Below are 22,550 nucleotides of genomic sequence, written 5' to 3'. Positions count from 1 at the left end.
AAGTTTCTCTTACTTATTTCTGGAAAAACCCATTGACAGTCATTCATACATTTAAATTAAAAAGTTATAAGTGATTTCAAGTAAGAAAGTGGGTGACATCCCCACCTCACCTGATGCATATGCTGTTTTTTAAGATTTACATGCAGGAGTGTGCATGAAAGGCAGAGTGGGGAAGAGACTGGAGATGGAAAATGCAGTCAGGGAGGCATCCTGGAGGCACGAGGCTGGGTATTTGTGGTTTGGGCCTGTAGAGAGAGGGACTGGAGAGAGATACAGGTGGCAGGGGCAGATGGTGGGGAGAAACCTAAGCCATCCCCCTTCCTGTGCAGAGGGGCTTCTCATTCCCACTTCCAGGGTAATTTTAGGGTAATTTTAGACTAGTGGCTTTGGGAATGAAAAATAACGGGCAGAAGCAAGGAAAGTTTCAAAGGAAACAAAAAACAAATGGCAGCTTGGAATACAGTTTCTTCCAGTGAATAGTACTCAGCCCACTGACCTGGAGACAAAACCAATGCTACTTACTGCTCTGGAGTCTGCGAGGGACGACCCGACATGAAGCTGCGACACTCCTCAGGCGCGGAGGACACCTGGCCTTTCTCCACAATGCTTCCTGCCTCTGACCTATGCAAATATGCATTCCACCAATCACAACAGAGCAGGACACCACCCCCTCCATACTTCACAAAGCAAAACACTCTCTTATAGGCAGTCTATACGGCTTGCAAACCCTATCTCACCACAAGTCTATGTTGCACGGTGTTCATATCCTATCATTTGACTCATGATCTAGCTGTTGTATGTCCTGAGAATACCGCCACCATTGCAATCAGAGTCACGAACTGCAAGCAGGATTTTAAGTGTACGAGTTTCCTTTAATCTTTTGTAAGTGGCATTTCTTATGGAATAGGCACACAAGAAATTTATGTTTACTAGAAGGGAAAATACAGGGTACAGCTCAGCATTCATTTTTGCCAAATCTAAAATATTACTTACTGAACAGTAAGTGTGGTATGGTAGAATATGGTGTCAATAGTTGCTTTTCCTTTCCGGATAAAAATGTAAATTATCTATAGAAGACACTAAAACCTACATAACATTTTACCATATAATTAAGAGCTATGAAGTGAAGGTCAAGTGTGTGAAAGTTTGGGATCAACTGAGCTCTGGTTTGTACAGAGGCAGGATTTACTTGATAAAAACTCATTCCTTTTCTAAGCTGCAGCCGGGCCACCACCAGTGACACCAGCTGTACAGGACAGTTCCACTACCCCCCACTGTAGTTACACACCGCATCAGGAACCACAGGGATAGTGCATAGAAAATTATATTCTACTGACATAAGGTAAATGCTAGTATTCAGAGCTCAAGATTGCTACCTTTTACTGCCTGCAGGCTTAGATTCAGGTTCATTCTCCTCCACTTTTTTCCCTGGTGCCAACTTCTCGGCACTGTCGAGCAAAGCACTGAGGGCCACTCTCCTGAAGACATTCCCATGAGCCTCTTTGATAAACTGGACCAGCTGACGGATGTCACAATACAGCCCCTGTTTGGAAGCAAGAACGAAAGTGTGAGGAAAGAAAGATAGTAGTGTGATTAAATAGTTTTCACAGGAAGAGAGGGAAAATATAATTTCTTAGGCTTCTATCAGCATGGGAATCATAAAAAGAAGACAATTTACTATGAGGAAATCGATGGTATACTGCCACTCCATTGTTCCTACAGAACCCTGCCTGCCATCCTGAGTATAACAAAGGATGGTCACCGTGGGTCATGTTCAGAAAGTTGGCTGTATCATTAGAAAGACTTCGTTACATTTTTAACCACTGGATTCCCAAGCTTTCATTTTCTCTCTTAATCGTGACTTTGAAGAGATGTCTGCAAAAAAGGGCAATCAGAATTTTGTTTAGACTAGAGATTTCAATCCCTGTTAAGTTTCTCCAAATTTTCTGCATCATTGTGACAAAATATGCTAAGTCCTCTAAATACTTCTCGAGCCTGATATTCAAGGATGATACATTTTGCAGGACAGATATAACAAATAATATGCATATTGCAGCCCATTTGTACATGAACTTGACTATGAACTTAAGACAATGCAGGACTATTAAAACCAATATATTGGTGATTCAACATTTAAAAATATACACAGGACTTTTTTGAGGGAATATTAAGCTTTGCACTCAGCATTTCCCCCATCTGCTCCCTCTCTAGGAAAGCGGTTACTGTTTTCTTCGCCTTAGGAAAAGATTCATGGCAAAGCAGAACACAGAGCCTAAAAAACACTTACCTTGATAGCTTTGGGTTTCAAAACCTAGGATCACTGTGACAATTATGCGGATGATCTTTAGAAAAGCAGAAGGAAGGGCCACTGAGGAAAACATGGAAAGAGTGTCCCTTGGGTCCTGTGGTCAGCAAGGCCCTGTGCCCTCACTCTGCTCTTTGGTGGCACTTCCAAGGAAGGCAAGGCCTCGAAGAGCAAGGGTTGCAAACTAACTTAGGAGTTTAGCACTTAGGAGTGCCCAGTGCTAAGCACACAGCACAGAACACTGTGCAAAATAGTATGGGTGGACTGATGATCAAAACCCATGGAGCCTCTGCAGGTCCCAAGTCCTATCTGAGACTTGGGCATCTCTGCACCCCCATGTGAAGTGGGGAAACACAAAAATGACTAAGGTTCAGCTTCCAGTCCTTCTGGGACAATGGGAGTTCAAAGTCAAACTTCAGATGATTTAAAGAAAATAAGAAATACAGTATTTCTTCTACACATGAGTTTGTAGGCTAACATTTATAAGAGCTCACACATATTATAACCAACTTGTCAAATTACTTCTTTCCATGACCAAATTGAATGCATGGATGGCACCCATGTTACTCTTAAGCTCCAAGAACCTTGCTGGGCTGGCTGCAACAACGAGCAAAATTAAATTTCCTTTGGCTTGGGGTTTTATTCTGTTTATCTGAAGTTAAGCGAATAGTTTCCATGGTTTAGAATAGCTTAAAATCATTTCCTTGATTGAGGTAGATGAGCAGATAGTGTCCATATGTGTAAATGGGCTGATTTCTGTATAGGAGTCATAACATCTAAGAGATTAGTAAGATAGAGAAATCCTCCTTTACCCGCCAGAGAGACCTGAATCCATGTGGGGACAAATCTGATTCAGATTTGTCAGGCTTAATCTACATTTTAATATCTCAAACCACAATCTCCTTGGTAGCAATTAAGCACTAACCTTTTATAGCCTGGCTTTCTCTACCTGTGGTTTCGGTGGTTTAATTAACACAGTCTTTTATGAAGAGCAGCTAAAAGATTACAGTGTTCGATAAAAGAAAACAAAACCAATTTCAGTGGCATATCTGCATTAACTTTTAAAGTAAGCATGGTTTCAAAAAATGCTTGGTATAACATTCTTTAATATTTCATGAGCCAACATGCTGTGCTCTAATACCTTCCTTCTGAAGGGCTCAAAGTACCAACCACCACCCTTCTGAGATGGAAGAGGAAGACAAGTCAATCTGCAGGGAGGATAACAAGTAGCAAGGAGGAGAAATAATGTGTTGCTGAGCTTCCACTGTGAGTTACTGGTGACAATGGGAAAATAGATATTTTAACTTGCAAGTGCAGACTTTTAGACTTCAACTTGTCTTTCTCATGACCACGACATGGGAACTGGTTTCCGAGCAGAGACTGAGAACTCCTGTGGGAGGAAGAGGTGAGCTTCTCACCAGATTCTCGGGGCTGTGCAATTCATGTGTGGTTGAAGCGCAGCGTGTGATGAGGGATTTAAACATGGCACTGACGACAATGCCTTCCACATTTTGGGCTGTGGATTTGTTGTCCACCGTGGTGAAGTTATTTCCAAACCCAGCCTTGTCTGGAATGCAAAGGCACCAATTAAAGGCAACATTTCCATTAGGCTACACAGTTTAAGGAAGTAATGAAGTACTTGGCACCCAGGAATTAGTGAAGGGCTATACAAAATACAGAAACAGAGGATTCAAGATGGCCCTGGTTTAATAATCTCTATGCGGACTTGGAGACAAGCCACTCCGAGTCTCCTTCGGAGTCTTGACTGTGGCATGTTTCGTTGCTTTGTGGAATGTTTCAATCGACAAATCTTAGCCAAAAAAAAAAAAGGGAGAGAATCAACTGTTGACCCTAAGAAAGACTTTTAGATCTAGAGTAGTTTTCAAATAGGTGATCACTTTAAAAAAATGATCTACTAAATGGTCCCTCACTGGAGAAAGAATTTATTTGACTTAACCTTTTTGGTGGTGAGGATGCTGGCTTCTCAGTGGAAATCGTTGGGTCGGTCAGAAGTGGAGTGAGGTGGGGCTGACCAGCTGAGCTGGGCAGGGGGAGGGAAGAGATGGGAATTCACGTCCACCCTGGAAACCAAAGGGAGACCGAGTCCTGCCAAGAGCTGCACAGGATGTCCAGCAGCTTCTTGCTTCCAGAGACGCTTCGGGCATACAGAAGGAAAACCCACGACCTCTCTCAGAGCCACCTCCTTCTAACTCACTCACCATGAAATGCCAGTGACCTGAGGCCATCACTCTTGGTGGCATTTTACACTAGTTTCTCACAGATCCATGGACCTTTTGTAGGGGACACATTAGGTAATCTGTGGCCTTGCCAGAGGATTCCTCATGGCTGGTGAGCCACCTTGGACTGTGGGGGCAGGGGACGTGCAGCTCCAAAACTGGTCAGATGGGGCCCTGTGTGTCTGGCCCTTTCCACTCCCCAAGAATCCCAGCAGGAATCCATCACCTTAAAAAACACACCTTCTTACCAGCCTCTCACTGTCTGTGTTAACTGGCAGGGGCTTATCTCTAGATTTTACATTACAGAAAGAAATGTTTCAGTCTATGCTTATAGTTTCCATCTCAAATAGCTTAAAAAAGAGAAAAAAAATAGTTTGTAATCAAGAACTTCTCTTGCAGTATCTCAGTTACAATTCTCACTTCATCGTTAGTTTATAATGTGCTTAGTTTAAAACAACTTTGATAACACACGTTATTTCAGGGGTTATATGGAGGAACAATATTTTATTTTAATGTGAATAAATAATAAAGCCTGGGATACAAACAGGAAAACTCCTTCTAAATCCATCAACTATATCTTCATTATAAATTAATCAACTACTATCACACATATGCAAACAGTAAAAGCCTAGGCTAAGAAGCTATTTCTTCCAGGCTCTAATTAAAACGCATATTTTACTCAACTCGGGCTTCACGCATCACTTTCATTTCATTACTGCATTTACATTCAAGTGGTATTGAAGGTGTTTGGTTTATTCTGGATGCATTTGGAGTTCGCTGGTCGCCCCCTATGACACAGGTCTCTATACTGGAGTTCTCTTGAAGCAACGTAGCTATAAAATCGTTTGTGGTCTATCTATCAATTCATTTACCTGTTTAAAAAACCCATCAGTATATATGTGTGTATGTGTATATCAAAATTGTGTTACTGCTACATTTACATATTTTTTTCTTTCCTGTTTTATTTTGTGAAACAAATCTCCCAGCACTGTGCCTGGCACATAATAGGAACTCATGTCATATTTGTTGAACTAAGGAATATACTCCCTTGCTCCTTGACCTCTGCCTCCTGTGTCCTACAACAGAAGGTCATATGAGGGAGAGAGGAGTTCCATGTGTGGTAGTGTAAGGATTGGGGGCTAACGGTGAGGATGCCACAGCTTTCCCAAATTCCCATTTGCTGAGGTAAGCTGTCCTCAGAAAGCTCCAAAGTGTGTCATGAAAGATGATGTGCAAGCTTCTCTTGCTTATAGTCTATTATACACACACACACACACACACACAGAGGTATCTTTTCCTCTAAATTCTATCCCCACAAATTTAGTGCGCCCCTGAATCTCTGCCTGCCTCACCTCACCATGATTTCTCCTGGAACCTGGCGCAGCTTTACTTACTGTCAGTGACGGGCTCCATACAAAAGCCTAGCAAAGCATGCAAGAAGTCCACTACATTATTCAGAGAGTCCTTGTTCACATAGTCTCTCATGGTCTGTCGAAACTGCATCTTATCTAGCTTGTAGAGCTTAGTGAGGCAGTTCTGGGCCTGCAATGAAGGAAGAAAAGTGAAAAAGTCACAGGTACCAGCTTAAGCTGGGAGACCATGAGTCTGAGATAGAAGCCTTCAGAAGGCAAAGGCTTCCATCCATCCTGCCAGCTGGTGTTGGCCAACCTTGCTAGCCCCTCTTGTCTGAGTAAGAAGTGGGCACACAAGCTGAGCAGTACGAGGGAGCTGACTCTGAGAAGGGCTGCTTTAGGAAAAACCCAAAGCTAAGGTCTAATGCTGATGCCAGAAGTTCAGTATTTTCACCAAGATCAAGACTTTAAGATCTCAACGAAAAAAGCTCAAAGTGTAAAGTTTAAGTAGGTGATAAGATTGGTAATCCAGGTTTAGAAAACCTCAAAGGGTTTGTGCAGTGCGGGGGAGCATGCCATGCTCATGCACCGCTACTCTGAACTGAAGCAGATTTAATGGAGGAGGCGAGAGGGTTCTAGGAAGTGGGGATCCAGAGTCTTCTTGTATAGCTAGGAGAGAAAGATCCTTGAAACATAGAAGAGGCATAAAATAAAGACAAGTCTAGTTTGTTTATTTATGTGTCTGCATTTGAATATGCAAGTTTGGTATTTAAATAGAAGTTGGCCTTATGGACATGAGAAACAAGTGATCATTGGTTAGACCCTGCTACTCAAAATTATATTTGTTACAATCCAGCAAATAATTTTGCCATCTGGCAAAGGAAAAGGGGATAATCTCCACCATCAGAACAATTAGTCTAGTCACTGGCTGCAGAAGGCCACAGACAGAATGCCCTGACACTACCTGGGATCACTGGGGGCCTCCTAGCCCTCTCCTACCATTGAGCAAAAATTCACATCTGTGCAGTGCTTTCCTGTTTAAAACATGTTTCTTGCTTGTAAGTGCATAACAACATTTGACTTTCACACCTCTCTGTGATTTGATGAGTACCCCTATATCAGAGTGGTGGAAATTGAGGCTCAAAAAAGTCAAGTACTTTGTCCAAGTTGATATAGCAAGTTCCACGGGAGAGCTAAAATTAGAAGTCAGGGTCTTGCCTCCTCATAGTGGTTATTTCTCCTATGATATAGTAGTCTCATGAATAGTTCAGAGGAAAATGTATTTAGATATTACCCATTTCCAAAAAGGACGTAAGATGACTGATAATAGAGAGTAGTTGATATCTTAAGACAAATTCTGCATAAAAGAGATACAAGAAAGTCCATAACAATGGAATGAAATGGAGAAAGAACAGGAGAGGACTCTGGGTTGAAGGGAAAGGGCTAAGGACCAAGAAAGAAGGGGTGGCTGGGTGAGGACCACCTTAATCATGACAGAGAATTTTGGGCAACCTGGTATAAGCATGGAGGTCAGCTTAGGGAAGGCAATTCCTGAGAACTGAGACCTAATGAGGTGGGCCAGAAGAAAATTTAAGTTACATAACTTTGACAAATCAAGGCCCAGAGAAAGGTTCTTGGAAATTTTGAGAGGAAAAAGAAAGATTCTAAAAGGCTGAAACTTGGAATTAGCAATAGGCTTCTTGGTATGACCTTTTTATAATCTTCCATCTGTATCACAAAGTCAAGTGGATTGATTTTTTCTTTTCATTCTTCCTTTACTAGGTCCTAGAAGATTGGGAAATGAGGTGTTTTTATTCCAGAGAGGTTCCTAGTTGCTAAATCTTAAGCAAGCTCATTTTTTTTTCTTACAAAATAAATGCTGCTTGCTGTAAAATGAAGTTGGCAAAGCACTTAGAGAAAATGTGTCCTGCATGAAGTATTTAATTATCATTCCATAAAGAATTTGTGAAGATCTTCATTGCAGTATTTACAAAGCACTTTAAAATTCTGGGTTGGAAAGCCCTGAAGTACAAATTCCCTTATCTTCTCTATAAAATATACCCAAAAAGGCAGAGTTTCAAATCTACTCTTTAGAGGCTATTAGAGTGTCTGAATGAGTTCAACGGGAGGTATAAGTGAGAAACAGAATATCAAACATTAAGTATTTTGATTCTGAATGAATATTCTAAACTTCTCCAAGAAATATAAAACTGTTTAAGAGCGAATTCTCTTTCAATAATTTGGAACTACCAGCTAAAGATTAAATTAATCTAGGAAACACATACTGGAATTGCTAGGCACTTTGATGAATATCATCACAATAATCTTCTGTTTCTTAAAAAAAAGAAGACATATAGAAGAATAGAAGACCTGACCTGATCTGGTAGAGGTAAGAAGTATTCTTAATATCTTAAAAGTTAACTTCTGAAAGTCCAATGCTAGAGAAGTCTGGAAATGTCTAGTTTCTTGAGTTAGACATTCCCAGGAGAAATTTCTCAAATTTAAATCTCTTGGACAATGTGTTTACTAAATATGGACAAGCAAATATAATCCTTTTAATGAATATTAGACTGGGCTACAAGATACTGGAGGAGTTGCCATGTAGGTCAAGAAAGCTCAGAAGGAAGGCAGAAAACTGTCAGGACATCCTGATGGGAAATGTTCAGAACTCTTAGAGAGGAAAGTGCAGTGAACTAAGCAGTAACAACGGCCTGCCAAGTGGCTTCTGATCCGACTAGCCCTACTTTCTCCAAGTTTATAAAGATAGGTTCTGGTGTCAGAGCCAGTTTATACCTCCAGTTAAAGCATGGCACTTTTTATTATATTTTACTGTTTAATTTCACAGAATTGGTCTTCAGTATGAGGAATGCTGTGGTTTTAGCCTGAAAGGCATTTGTTCATATTGTGATAGAATAAAAATCAAAGATCAAAAATCACATAAACATATGCAAAGATTGGGGCAATGTCAGCTTGCTATTGCCTTATTAATTATTATTTTGATTTTTTAAATTTTTGGCCTCAAAATCCAGATCTTGGTCCGAGTTTTCAAGTTTCAAAATGTAGAATTGAATTACTATGAATATAACCCCCCCATATACATATAATAAACCATTATAATACAACATAATAAAATATAAAAGAAAGAGAGAAGGATAGATAGGTGGATGGATAGGTAGATGATGATTCAGAAACCCAGCATGCTAATACTGTGTGAACATTTCAAGACAAAACCTAATACCACAGAAAAATGCGCTGGCATTAGATTTTGACATGATCCTAAAACTCTGCTAAGATACGCCAAAGCGTTTCCTGGACTCAAATTTGCATCAAACCCTTATTTTTAAGACAGTATTTTCTTATGATTTCAATTCAATCGTGCACATGAGACAACTGTCCCAGCTTGGACTTGTGGAGGTGGGTTATTGCTCAAATCTGAAAGGAAAAGCAGCAATCAGTAGAAGCAAACGAAAATGAGCTGGAATAGGACCAGGTTCCATTATGGAATTATGTTTTGCAAGCTCAAATGCAGAGTTTCAAGTTTCACACAGTTCAAAGGGACACGATCTCAAATATTTAGAAGTCAAGGTTCATTCTCAAAGCAGCCAGTAAATGACTGGCTACTTTTCCAGTCCTGTTTTGTCCCAATAAGGGCCATTTTCCATATCTAAATAAGAAGAACAAACTAAGCTCTAAACTTTGACCCCTTTCTCTAACATAAAATATGCTTCTACGGTACCCTGGTGGGTGATTAAAAAGTCATTTGTCACAGACCATTGGAAGCTTGCTAAATGTATTCATCTTTGCAAAGTCTTTCAAACTATAATTCACACATTCCAATTTTACACCCTTTCACCAACTGAGAGTTGGCCTGCCCTAGGGCAGGAGGCAGTAGTGTTTTCCCAATTAAACTTTCCTAAGCTGAGGTTTTAGATGTCTTGAGATATCTTGTGGGAATCCTCCCACCCCAAGACTGAATTAATTACCCCTATTAAGTACAATATTTTGCAGGGAACACTGACCCTCATTGTCAAAGGACTCATTCCTAAATTGGAGGGAGGGAAGAGGGAGAGGAAATGGAATCTACTTTAATTCTCTTACATTCTCCCGGAATACCTGGTGTCTCAGACGATCTCCAGAGAGCCCTCGGTGTCCTTCTCCGCAACCATAGGCACATCCCAAAGACTTCACTATTTTGATGAGCATGGTGAGAGCAAGCCTATGGTTGCTTACAGGTGTACTTTCATCCTAGTACCCACGAACGAGAAAGGAAGAGAAGTTTGTTGACTTAGTCACTAAGGTTCTTTTGCTACTAAGATTCTATTTTAATATTAAACCAAATTTACACGTTTTACAATGACTACCTACAATTTGGGAAATAGAATTGTCAAGGGCTCAATAAGCAAACTAACTTCCCTAAAGTCTAGAATGTGATTTAAAAGAAAGAAAAAAGTCTATGCATTTTGAACACTCTGTAGTGCTAAAGGATAGGAATGCAGACCTCTTTCTTAGAAGACATTCTTTCACACCCTTGTTGGACTATCAGAACAAATGCCTAGAGACAGACAGTGGGGACTATCAGTGATGAAGGCAAACAGACCTTACCGGAAGTTACCTCATCAGCAGGCTTCGGATAACACCATCAGGCAAGGATTAATACTAAATTTCTGAAACTGATCAAAGTCTGGAACTTTGAAATTTCATGGCAATTTCTGACATTTTCAAAGAATTTTTCTACTTTTCACTGTATTGTAACACCCAAGCACAAGCAAAGTGAGAATATAAAGACATTTGTAAACATTCCGTTTGATTTTTCCTTTGAGGTAGAATAGGAAGCCCTCCCCAGTGCGTTATGAGAACTGTTATCATCCCCTTTTGCCCCATTTAATCCTTGTTAGTGGAGAGCACTGCTTCCAGAAAAATGAACTTCCTTGAATTATTTCCAGAGAAGCATAAGGAAGCCATTGCCAAGGAATGATGCAGATCCCAATGTGGGAGTGCCATTACTTCAAACTTCCTCAGTCCTTCTAGCTGGATTCCGCTATTAGCACATACACCGTGGACCTGAGATTCCAGCTCCTGTTCCTTAACTGCATATGATGTTACATAAGTTAATGAATATCTCTGTGTTTTAGTTTCTTCATCTGTGTATTGAAGATCCTAATAGCTTCCCTTCTTACTTCATTGGTTTACTATACAGAACAAATGAAATAATGGATAAGAATTGCTCTATAAATTGTGAAGGGCTTTTCCAGAGTCATATGATCAGGTCAACACATAAACCTTGGGGCCACACACATAGAAAGATGTGTGAGTAGGGTGTGAAAGGGATGTGAGTTATCCAGACATCATCATGTGCCATATGCGGTAGGGTAGACTCTCTCCTCCCCTAGAATTATGAAGTTGGTCCTCCTTTGCTAATCTATAGGCTCATGAAGCGCACATGGTGCTGAACCTCAGCGATTCTCCCTTCAGGACTGAAGCATTCACTCTCTGAGCTGCTGGGAGTATTGATGGCCAACAGCTCTCAGCTGAGGTCCTCTCCAGGCATTCCCCTTACCCACGGTTCTGCTCTCTTCCCGGAAGCAGTCTGCCTCCAATGGCAGATCAGAGGCATAAAGCATGGAGGGGATAAACGTGGGCTCCCTTACTTCACCTCAGGATTACTGTGAAGAGCCATCCAGCTCCAGAGCTCCCTGTGTGACAGGCTAAGGCCTCTGTTGCAACTGTGTGGTGGTTCAGCTTCTCCCTCTGCCCCATCCTGCTGCTTCTACAGCTCACACATGTTGATCCTGAAAGGACATCCCAGTGAACCTCCTGCACACATACCTCCATGGCTGAGTCTGTTCCTGGGAACGCTACAGCTCAGATGGTTGCAAACAGAAGACTCAAACTTATCTATATTTATTTATTTATGTATATTTGCGTTAATCTATACCAATTCAGAGATGTTTTAGTTGGATTAAAATGTTAGCTCCATGACCTTGGGCAAGCTACTTAACCACTCTGTGCCCTACAAAATTGAAATCATACTACTACTTATCTCATAGAGTTGACAATAAAATGAATCAAAACATGTAAGGCACATGATAATCACAAAACCAATGTTAATTATGATTTCTAGGTGTGGGCACTGCTATCCTTTGCAGCAACTTTGTGCAAGTGAGAAGAGGCACTCCTTGGCGGGGAAGAATCAGAAAAAGGCGAACCTTCTTAGGAGATGCAGCCCGTGGGTGAACAACTCGGTGGGCAGAGCTTGTACCGGATTCCAGTCCCTCCCGGCCACACAGCCTGGGGCGTTGTGTGGTGCACAGACTGCGCAGCCAGCGGCAGTAATGCCTCAGAAAAGGTCACCCTGGGTAAGTGCTGATTTGGAAGATTGGTTTACATACATTTTTAAATTACTATGTGTTCCTTTAAAAAAATTTCTAGCTCCAGAAGCTCTTTGTAAATATCTATTCAGGTTTGTGTTTCTTTAGAGCTTCAGATGTCCTTGGGATTTCCGTTCCTCTCACAGGAGGTATTCAGAAAAACGTATCAAGCCGCCAGCAGAAATCAGGACAGATATTAAATAACATTTCAAGCTCTCAGTCCTAGTTAGTGGCAAATATAGAACTAGAAATTACATCTTCCTGCCTGAATTAATCAATTCCCCATGCTTCTGGTGTTACTAGGTTGCAAAATGAGATAAACTCTCTGATTCCACTGAAAATAACTGATGGGTTTGGGGCAGAACAGACCCATGTGAATCACAAATATAACACATAGGTTTTATTTTATAAATTCTTTGTACTACAAAGAATATTATTCTGTAGAACTAACTACAAAGCATCTTGATGGCTGTTTTGGAGACCATGTAATCTGACTTTTTAAAAAATCTCATACTGGGGCCGGCCGGGTGGTGCAGCGGTTAAGTGTGCACATTCCGCTTTGGATCCCAGGTGCAGACATGGCACCACTTGGCAAGCCATGCTGCGGCAGGCATTCCACGTATAAAGTAGAGGAAGATGGGCGGGGATGTCAGCTCAGGGCCAGTCTCCCTCAGCAAAAAGAGGATTGGCAACAGACGTTAGCTCAGGGCTAATCTTCCTCAAAAAACCCCCACAAAAACTCATACTAATCAAAAGTGATAACTTTGGTCAAATAACATTTATATTATCAAGTATTTAGTACAATACCTAGATTTTAAATAGGCAAGACACTGTAAGAAATTAAATGAAAATACTACCTTTAAATTTTAGAACTAAAATTTTAGAACTAAAAACAAAATACTAATTATGAACCTCAGAGATCCTTGGGATACATAACAAGACCCTCATCAATTTAGTTTGAATATCTAAGCTTTACTGATAAAAGCTTATCAAAATTTCACAACTCTCTTTTATTTTTTCTTTATATTTTCCCTTGAATATTATGATGGGCATAGTATCATCTATTATCTCTTTGAGTGGCCAGCCTAGATTGATATGTAAAGATTGGAAATTTAGTGAGAATCTCACCATTTGCTGTGTTTATAAATTTGGTCCTTATAATTTGTATTTGTTTGCTAATTCCTACATAACAGTTGACTGCACAATCCCTTAGATCTTAGAATCCAAGAGGAAATCCCGTGTGATCTGTACCATCATTTAGATAATTTTCATCTAAGGTGAGATCTGACTCTCCTTGGATTGTCTTCAGTGATGGATGGGGAGGTAAGAAGCTGGGAATCTTAAGCACCAGAAGGTTCTATTAGAACAAAAAAATAACATATACATGATTATGGCAGGAGAAGAAAATCCTAAAGAGAAGGTTCAGGAACCCAACAATATTGGGGCAGGAATATTTGGATCAGAGTCCATGAATACTGGGAAGATATATGTAGATAAAGAAATGAAGAAACATGATAAATGCACACTAGATATACATCAAGAGGGACCGGAAAGAAATGTATGAAATGTAAGAAAAAAATGAGCAACTTATAGTTTAGATAATATGTAGCTGGCAGAACTCAGCACAGTGAAACCTTACAGTTGTCAACACCTGACCTGATGTGTAGATTGTCACTTGTTAGACATTCAAATCTTTTGTTGATTTCAATTTCCTAACAGCATTTTCCAACTAAAACCCCAAATTCAAATCAGTATAAGTTATGTGAAGTTAAACTGTGATAATTCTTATTTAAAACCCAAATTAAAGGAGAAAACTAATTACTGTTGTTAAGTGCAGAGATCATAAACCAGGTGATGCTCAGGAAAAGGGAATTAAATTCAGGAACGTCAATAATAAGAAAGCTAAAGATATGGGGATGTGACACATTGAGACATGACAGGACCAAAGCTGGTCTTCCAAACCAACACCAATAAACCAACCAACTAACCAAACAAAATTCTTCCTTAACTGTGATTGAAGCTGGCTACCAAAAAATGTGTTTCTTAGATCAAAAGAAATAACTTTATCTTGAGGAAAAATTATATTATCTGTTATGGACAGAATGTTTGTGTCTCTCCCAAATTCATATGCTGAAGCCCTGGCTCCAACGTGAGCTTACTGGAGACGTGGCCTTTGGAAGGTAATTAGGATTAGATGAGGTTGTGAGGCTGGAGGCCTGGTCCAATGGGATTAGTGCCCTTCTAAGAAGGGACACCAGAGAGCTTGCTCTCTCTCTCTCTGCACAGAGTAAAAAGAGGCCATGTGAGCACACAGCAAGATGGCAGCCACCTACAAGCCACAAGAAGAGGCTTCAAAATGAAACCTACCTTTCTGGCACCTTAATGTTGGACTTCTCAGCCTCTTGAACTGTGAGAAATAAATTTCTATTGTTTAAGACACCTAGTCTATGGTATTTGTTGTGGTAGCCTGAGAAGACTAAAATGCTGTTCAATTAGGTCAGACCCTGAAAGTCTTGAGAAAGAGGATATCCTTTGTGGCAGACTGAGAATTATGGCAATATAGTATATATAAGATGTTCTCTCGCAGAAATAACATGACCTGGAAATTAGCTCTAATAGTGCTTGGATGGCAATGGTTTTTGAATTTAGAATACAGTTTCATCTGTTTCTCCAAATGCCTGCTGAGAAGCTAACAAAGAGATTTCTAGACTCACCACTTTCTTGCTCTAGCAACCAGCTGCTGTTCTGAGTCAATAATTTGCTGACAAGCAAGCCCTGGAAAGAACTTAGGAGCAACATTTCACGAGGATGCAGAAGGTGGTTCAGTCATACCTTCTCTTGGTTCTTATCGTTCTTCTCATAAGGGCCACCTCCACCTCCTCCACCTCCTCCTCCATCACCTCCTCCACCTCCTCCATCTCCACCTCCTCCTTCTTCTCCTCCACCATCGCCAGCTCCACCAACTGAAGGGCCCCCAAATCCACAGGAGGAACTTCCAGATACTCCTTTGAATTGGAAAGTTCCCTCACTTGGTCTTTTTTCCACAGTCTCATTTTCTTTCTTTTCAGTCTTCTTTCTGTTCTTTTCTACACAGGGCACCACCCCAAGTTGAAGCAAGCACTCAACAATGTTGAGCGCCACATCACAGATGCGAGAACTGATGTCATGGTTAAGGACAAGATAAACAGCCTTCAGGACCACCTGCAGGAAGACAAGGATAAACAGAGGGTGATTAAGTTACTGGCACTGCCTCTTCCTAAATAGCTTTGGTTATTCTGTTTAATCTATTCCCTTTAGGCTGTTCTACGCACTTAAGCATAAATAAATGAGGTAATTTTCAGATGTTCCTAAACTGCATCAGGACCTTGTGTACATGCTTAATATAGAGTACAAGTCATCTAAAGAATTAAAAATGTACATGTGTGTTATCTCATTTAAGTATTCTAAAACTTGCCGTAATAGACAGTTAATGGGGATACTGAAGCATAGTGAATTAACGGGAAAGTAATTATTTGCCCAAATGGAAACTTGTGCAACTGACTTTTTAAACTGAAGTGTTTTAATCCTCTGCCACCAATATTGGATATAGAACAATGCCTTTCTTATGCACATAAAAGAGAAATTTTTGTGCATTCACAATTGTATCATTATTTACACTGCAATTTTAAATGCAAAATATTTGCATGTTTAAATTACGTCTTTTTATTGATTTTAATATTTTAAATTATTTGCTGAGCCAGCTTCCCTAATGTGAAATAAAAAATTTTGTGAAATATAACTGTAATATATAACAACGCTTACATATGTTAATAAGTATAATCAACACAGGCACTCTTGAGAATGCAAATTTAAATCTTTTAATGGACTTTAATCATTTTTTGCTGCTACACAGGAGGTTTGCAGTCATGTTGCTTATACAACAAAAAGAAATAAACTGAGAACCTTTCACTTTCACTCTAGAAAAAAGGGCCTTAGCAAACACACATTTACCTATATTTATATATGTGTACTCAGGATTCATTAATGTTTTTGGATTATAGAAATATTTTGAAATCAGATCAAATGTAATGTAATGCTTGAAAAAAATGTATCTGAGATGGTTAACACACTTGTAAAATTTTTCATATGGGTAGTTTTCCACTGTAAGGGTCAACATTTATGAGAAACCATATGCCCATTTTACCCAGCATTGTAAAAACTGGACCAAAGAATCAGTATCTTTCAAGCTTCATTAAGAAAAACTCTTGCTCCTTACAGAAAGATCAAGCATGCCGTTCTTGTGGACAAAGTTACTGGTCCCATCAGTATGTTCTGTGTCCTCCAAGTAGCTGTAGTTTATGCAGGAGTCTGTGAGGCTCCGAGGCAGGTTTGCACAGGCCAGGGGTTCATGTGGCATCTCAGGGATAGGCACCTGGTTGCAGAGCTTCCTCATATGCTCACTGAAGAAGTCTGCGTAGCCTACGTTGAACGACGCCAGCGTGGTGTTGAAGGTCGCGACTGTGATAGTGGAGATCTGGGATCGCACTAATGAAAGGAAAGCAACGACTTAGTTTTCCCATCTTCACCTGCGACATCGTGTTGGACAGTTATACGATCATGACCACAATCACAGCTGTAGCTTTTGCAGATATGTGACATTCTCAAAGCTATTCTCAACTCCCATGGAACTGTGGCAGGCCATGTAATATCTGATAAATAATGAATGTTATGGAAAATGTGAATTCCAACTGGCTTCCTTAAGACCCAGGCTAGAATTGAACTTTTGTCTCATAGGTAGATTTTACACACTGTTGAATGACAGACCCTATGATATAGTTAAACTAGCTTAGTTGAAGCATTTTCCCACAAGTTTGTGGCAGGTAAAATATTTTATTTTATCTAGCATATTTAAGCAATAATAAACAAGAAGAATTTTTTTCTCATTTGCTTGAGAGTAATAGAACATAAATTTGCAGTGGTAACTAATAGATGTCATCAAATACTTGAAAATAGTCCAGGGGAAGGAGAGATTAAACTGATGCTCACAGGTTAGGAGCACAGATTAAGAACTCATCTTGGATCCCACCCAGAGACACGTTTGCTCCACATGAAGCACACAAGGTGCTTATCTGAAATACCAGCTGTATGAAAAAGGAATCAGTGGCCTTAGAAGGCAATGACCTTCCTCTGCCAAAGGTGGACAAGCCTTCAGAGGGACATCACAGAGGGGGACAAAGTCCCGAACCTGGTTGCCCTCCATGACTCTCCTAGCCCTGTGGGTCCACGACCTCTTGAAAACAAACATGAATCACTTGCCCTTGCTTTCCCTCTGAGAGATATGGCGCTCACCGTGTGCTGTCAAATAGCTCTTGCTATGAAGGAAATTCTAAGAATGGTTCACAAGTAAATTACCAAGCAATGCAATACATGAAGGCAAGTTTTCAAAAAGCACAAAGAACCAGATTACAATGAAAATGGAACATGGAGTAAAAACAGGAAACAGGAAAAGGAACCTGAACTCCCGCCTGCAGGTGCCGCCTCCGACCCACCTTCCTTGAGAGTATTTTCTCCGTGACTGTTGGAGTGATCTGGCAGGTCACTCACCAGGGTGTGATGAGAATGGGAGTGCCTGGCGCTCAGGCTCTCCATCTCCGTGGCTGCATCCGAACTGCCCCGCCGGGTAAATTTCCCTGAGGTGAACAAGGGCACCACAAAACGGTTGGAAAACCTGAAATATTCTCTGCTGAGATCCTGTCTTTCCAAAGGACAGCAGTGAGCGTGAAGGGATGTTACCAAGTGCGTGAGGCACAGCCAAGCAGCAGGAATTGAACTTGCCTTGGGAATACTCAGGGTCAAGAGGATTGAGGAAGCTGGCTGTGGTGAGGTCAGCCCCAACGTAAGCCAAACGTCAGAAACTATCTGTTGCACCCCCGCTAGCTATCAGCTCCTCATTCTAAGCTGGCCTTCTTAATATGCCGTCCAGAAAGAAAAAAGAAAGCTTTCTTTTTCTTTTCTTTACATCTTCCTTCTTTAACACCCAAGTCAAATAAAAGTCTATCTTTGGCTTCACAATGAAAGTTAATGCGCAGCTAGAGTATCTAAGAAATAGGGCCTTTACCTGTCTAATTATACAGGATTCTTGCATAATTAATTCAATTATCTGCATTTCTTTGAATATGAAGTCAAAGCATTATTTTCATACTGGGAGGCTTGCATTTGGGCCCAAATTTCTTGACTAAACTGTTTAAGAAAGATCCAGATTTGCCCAGGAGCCCTAGATCCAGATTTCTAAACAGGTCACTCAAGCTCTGCCCTACTTTGGAAGGTCATTGTGCTCACCTAAAATGGTGGTTTGCCAGCCTCCTTTCTCAATGCCTCGCCTGTCTTCTCCAAGCCCAGAGAAACTTCCGAAGGAGAACGCGCTCCGGGTGGGCGACACATCCAGATGATCCTCGTGAAGCAGGAATGGCACCCCCATTCTCCGCGGCCTCCTCTTCCCCGTGTGGTGGAACGGGATGGAGCCTTTCCTCTCTCTGTCTTCTTTGCGGCTCTTGAACTATAAGGATGAGAGTGAGGGGTTAGGCACAGGGCCAAGGAGAGGTTACAGTTTGCTTCCCAAAGGCCACCAAGGTCTGCAGTAAAATGCAGAAAATGTTCCAGGAAGAAGAGACACAGAAAGTCACTGAATATCATCCAGGAAAGATGGGATAAATTTCCAAAATGTATTAAAAGTAGGAAAGAAATGAAGAAAAGGTAACATATTCCCTGGTCTCTCTGGTGAGTTGGCTTAAAGCAGTGGTTCTCAAAGTATGGTCCCTGGACCAGCAGCGTCAGCATCACCTGGGAACCTATCAGAAACACAGAGCGCAGACCTGCTGGGTCAGACTCTCACAAGGTAAGGCCCAGCAATTTGTGGAGTTTAATAAGCCCTGCAGGTGATGCTGATGCATTCTAAATTTGAGAACCACTGGACCAGAGTATAGGATCCCTGAGTCACTGCGTGGACCAGCTAATATTTTGTGTTTCATTTTTCAGGATCAAGATCAACTGTTTCAGCCAGACAACTTCGAATGTGTGCCACTGTTCATAAGGAGAGTCAAAGAAGACACAGAGCATGCATCGGTACAAACCCATTATTCCTACCAGTCAAACAAGTTCAGGATCCAGTATAAATAAGAGTTTAGAATTGCTTGGGAGGCTTTTAAATTATACCAGTGTCTGGGCCTAACCTTCAGTAATTCTGACTTAACTGGTCTGGAGTCAGGCCTGGGCAGTGACTGGGCACTGAATTTTTAAAAACTCGCCAGAGATTCTCACCTGCAGTCAGTACTGAAAACCTCTTTTTTCTCCCGAATGACTGATGTTTTAGGAAAACTACAGCTATTGCCTATTATTTCACTATTAATGAAGGCAGACATGACTGCTTGCTTAGCAACACTCTGAGCTCATAGATAAGTTAATAATCTGTTCTGTGTTCTTCATCGACATAAACTAATCATTTTGAAAAAGAGAAAACAAAGCTACCACACACATATTATTCTACACATATTACTTTCTATGTGGTTAGCTCCATATAATTATAAAAAAGAGGTGTGGAGTGGTAGATTCATAAGAGCATGAACTATTTAGCTAGAAGACCTAGTTTTGAGTTTGGACTCAACCTTTCACAAACTACCTAAATTTGTAAAGCTCAGTGTCTTTCTTTCCTTCTTTTTTTTGAGAGTAATAATTAACATTTATTGAGAGTACTTACTAAGTGCCAGGTACAATAATGACTGTACACACATTATCTCACTTAATCCTCATAACTTTGAGGTAAGTTGATTATGTACCCAATTTACAGATGAAGAAACTGAGACATAGTATCATTTGGCCAGTATCACACAAGTGAAAGTGGCAGAGCTGGAAATTGAACCTGATCAGCTGACTCCCAAGGGTACGCTCTTAGTCCTTTGTGCCAAAGACTCCACCTTTAATCTCCCATCTTTAGAGTTCTAGCTCCTTGTAGATGCTCGATAAATGTGTGTTGAATGGAAACCTGCACTGCGACTTACAAGGAGAAGTCGTGATGGGAGAAAATCTAGTGACCTGTTAAAATAATTTACTACTTTATTAACACAGCTTGGTTTCTTTGCTGTCTTTAAAACAGAAATGACTTCAGAATAAATATTCCATGATGATCCTGTCACTCTAAGACGTGCAGTAAGGCTCAGTCTCTTAAGGGCAAAACGTTCAGAATAAGGATTTCATTGGACTAAATGAGAATCATTTAAATAAAGTGCTTGATAAAACGAGTTGAACCATCTAAACGCAAGTTACCATCACTGCTACAACTACCTCCATCACCACACCACAGAAAGCACACTCCACACAGAATCAGGACTGAGCTTTGTAACATCCCCACGTAACGTTTAGCACGTGACGCACACAGAGGGACTCGCACAAGGTCATGCTGCAAGCTAGCATTCTAACTTGGAGCTCCTTCTGTTTCCTGACGTTCCTTTCCCATCTACCCCACACTGCAGCATAAGCAGAAGCACCTCATGATTTTTTTTTTTTTAATTACCAAAACATCACAGAGCATAAGTTGTTCTACTTACCTTCTTAAAAATGTTCATGCCAAGGTCTGAAGAGAGATCGGGCACTGCAGACCTACGTAGATTGGTCAATGAAACCTTGGAAAAGGCCTCAGGGCTGAGAGACTTGTCCTCTTCATTACATTTCATGGTGAGATCCTTAATAGACAGGAAAGGTGGACTTAACGATCAAGGACTTGGGGCTTTCTATCCAAATACTTTCCTTATTGAGGTGTCAGATTTTCAGTAGAGATATGCCTACTGTTGTGATATCTGTGATACTGTTTAACTCGTGTGTCCAGAGTTTTAGGTTCTGAATCCTGCTACTGCGGAGACATACTCCATCTTAATTGGAACTTCTGTTCAGAGTTTTCAACAGTGAGACCATGAAGCTCCAGATTCAGGCAAGCTGAGAAAATAGGAGGGGATAGGTATGTTTTTTTCTTTTTTTATTAAAAAAAGAAATGTTTTTCCATTTAATGATGCACCAAAGGAGATACTCACTTTGGGCAGAATCACCCACTACTAAAACGGAGTATATTTCCTTTTTTCTCTAATATTGCTCATGTTTATTTTTAGAATATGCAGATGTTTTTCAGACACAGCCAATTCACGTTTAAGTGAACCCAAACAACTGGAACACACCACAAATCCCGTGTTCTACATATTGAACACGTGGTAGTGATGAGAGAGAGGGAGGAACAAGTGTTCGAGCTGATATTACGACATTCATTTATCAAAAAGAGATTTTCAAGAGAATGTCATCACATCAGTACACATTCAGTTTATTCTTCCAAACAACTGGAATAAATATCAAGACTACATATCAGAAAGCAATATTCCAATGATGACATTGAGGTACTGGAAAATTTTGAACTATGCAAAACAAGTTCACGTTCAGTAAAATGTTAGTGTCATGCATTTTATGATATTGGTAATTGACAGATTATATGTGAGCATTCTCTATTAACTAGCACTTCGATTAGCCAAAAGCCCCAATTTTCCATTATTCTGGATCAACAGAAGCTTATTCTAGATTAGTGTGCACAAAAGGCAGTTAGATAGCACTTCTTGGAATGGTAAGTTACATGCTAAAGAGCAGCGAAATGGTCTAGCAGTACAAGATGGAAGAGAAAGGATGACAGCATCAGAGTAACCCACCAACCAACCAGTCAGCACTGGAATAAACGAGAGCTGGATGCACAGAAGAAAAAGAGACTCTGTTACAGCCGAAGTTGTTATTCAGATGCCAACGGACCGAGTCCCCCTTACTTGGGTTTTGTGGGTGTTCACTAGTGAGGGAGCCGCCGCCACCATGGAGCTGCTCCTCGGTCTGGGCAGCAGAGGAATGTCTGGCTCTGGGGGCTTTTCTGGCTTCTCTTCCAACATGTGTCGCAGCCTTTGTAGATAGTACATCAGAGACCACTGAGTGCCCTCCTCAGACCAGTGGGGCTGGAGCAGACAGCGAAGAACAGCTACGTCGAAGTAGGTGGCATAGCGGGACCTTTGACACGGAGGTATCACGAGAGAGGCCCTGTTCCCAACGGCAGAAAGAAGATGATTATATTGGCAATCAAAATGGTTGGCACAACATAGCTTATAGCTCTGCCTGTCTCATTTCTTCATCTATTCATTCACTTACCTCTTGTCTGGTTTACTCTCATATCCTCCTAACTGGTCTCACCCATTCCACTTTTGCTAGACACCACCTGGAAGTAGGGGCACTGGAGAGT

At 40.8% G+C, this 22,550-nt stretch overlaps 1 protein-coding gene across 36 annotated transcripts in view; it reads right to left on the bottom strand.

Moving 5' to 3' along the window:
* The window catches only part of UNC80 (unc-80 homolog, NALCN channel complex subunit), a 218,466-nt gene that overhangs the window by 156,375 nt on the left and 39,541 nt on the right, over positions 1–22,550 (bottom strand). For 18 of the 36 annotated variants that reach the window (XR_011540150.1, XR_011540151.1, XM_070619770.1 and 15 more), the window contains exons 8-18: positions 22,090–22,351; positions 20,842–20,976; positions 18,581–18,797; positions 17,755–17,931; positions 16,518–16,786; positions 15,095–15,463; positions 9,993–10,139; positions 5,937–6,084; positions 3,724–3,872; positions 1,377–1,543; positions 523–621 (exon numbers count right to left, since the gene is read on the bottom strand). Coding sequence is in view for 34 of the 36 variants with exons in the window: in XM_070619770.1 (XP_070475871.1) it covers positions 523–621; positions 1,377–1,543; positions 3,724–3,872; positions 5,937–6,084; positions 9,993–10,139; positions 15,095–15,463; positions 16,518–16,786; positions 17,755–17,931; positions 18,581–18,797; positions 20,842–20,976; positions 22,090–22,351 (2,139 nt within the window). In the remaining 2 variants the exon portion in view is untranslated. The remainder of the gene's footprint in view (positions 1–522; positions 622–1,376; positions 1,544–3,723; positions 3,873–5,936; positions 6,085–9,992; positions 10,140–15,094; positions 15,464–16,517; positions 16,787–17,754; positions 17,932–18,580; positions 18,798–20,841; positions 20,977–22,089; positions 22,352–22,550) is intronic. The other 18 variants (XM_070619781.1, XM_070619794.1, XM_070619799.1 and 15 more) reach the window with 3 other exon arrangements.

This window comes from Equus przewalskii, chromosome 5 (assembly GCF_037783145.1).
Source record: "Equus przewalskii isolate Varuska chromosome 5, EquPr2, whole genome shotgun sequence".
NCBI classification, from domain to species: Eukaryota; Metazoa; Chordata; class Mammalia; order Perissodactyla; family Equidae; genus Equus; species Equus przewalskii.
Note: the sequence above shows the minus strand (reverse complement) of the source record. Positions and strands in the feature narration are given on the sequence as shown.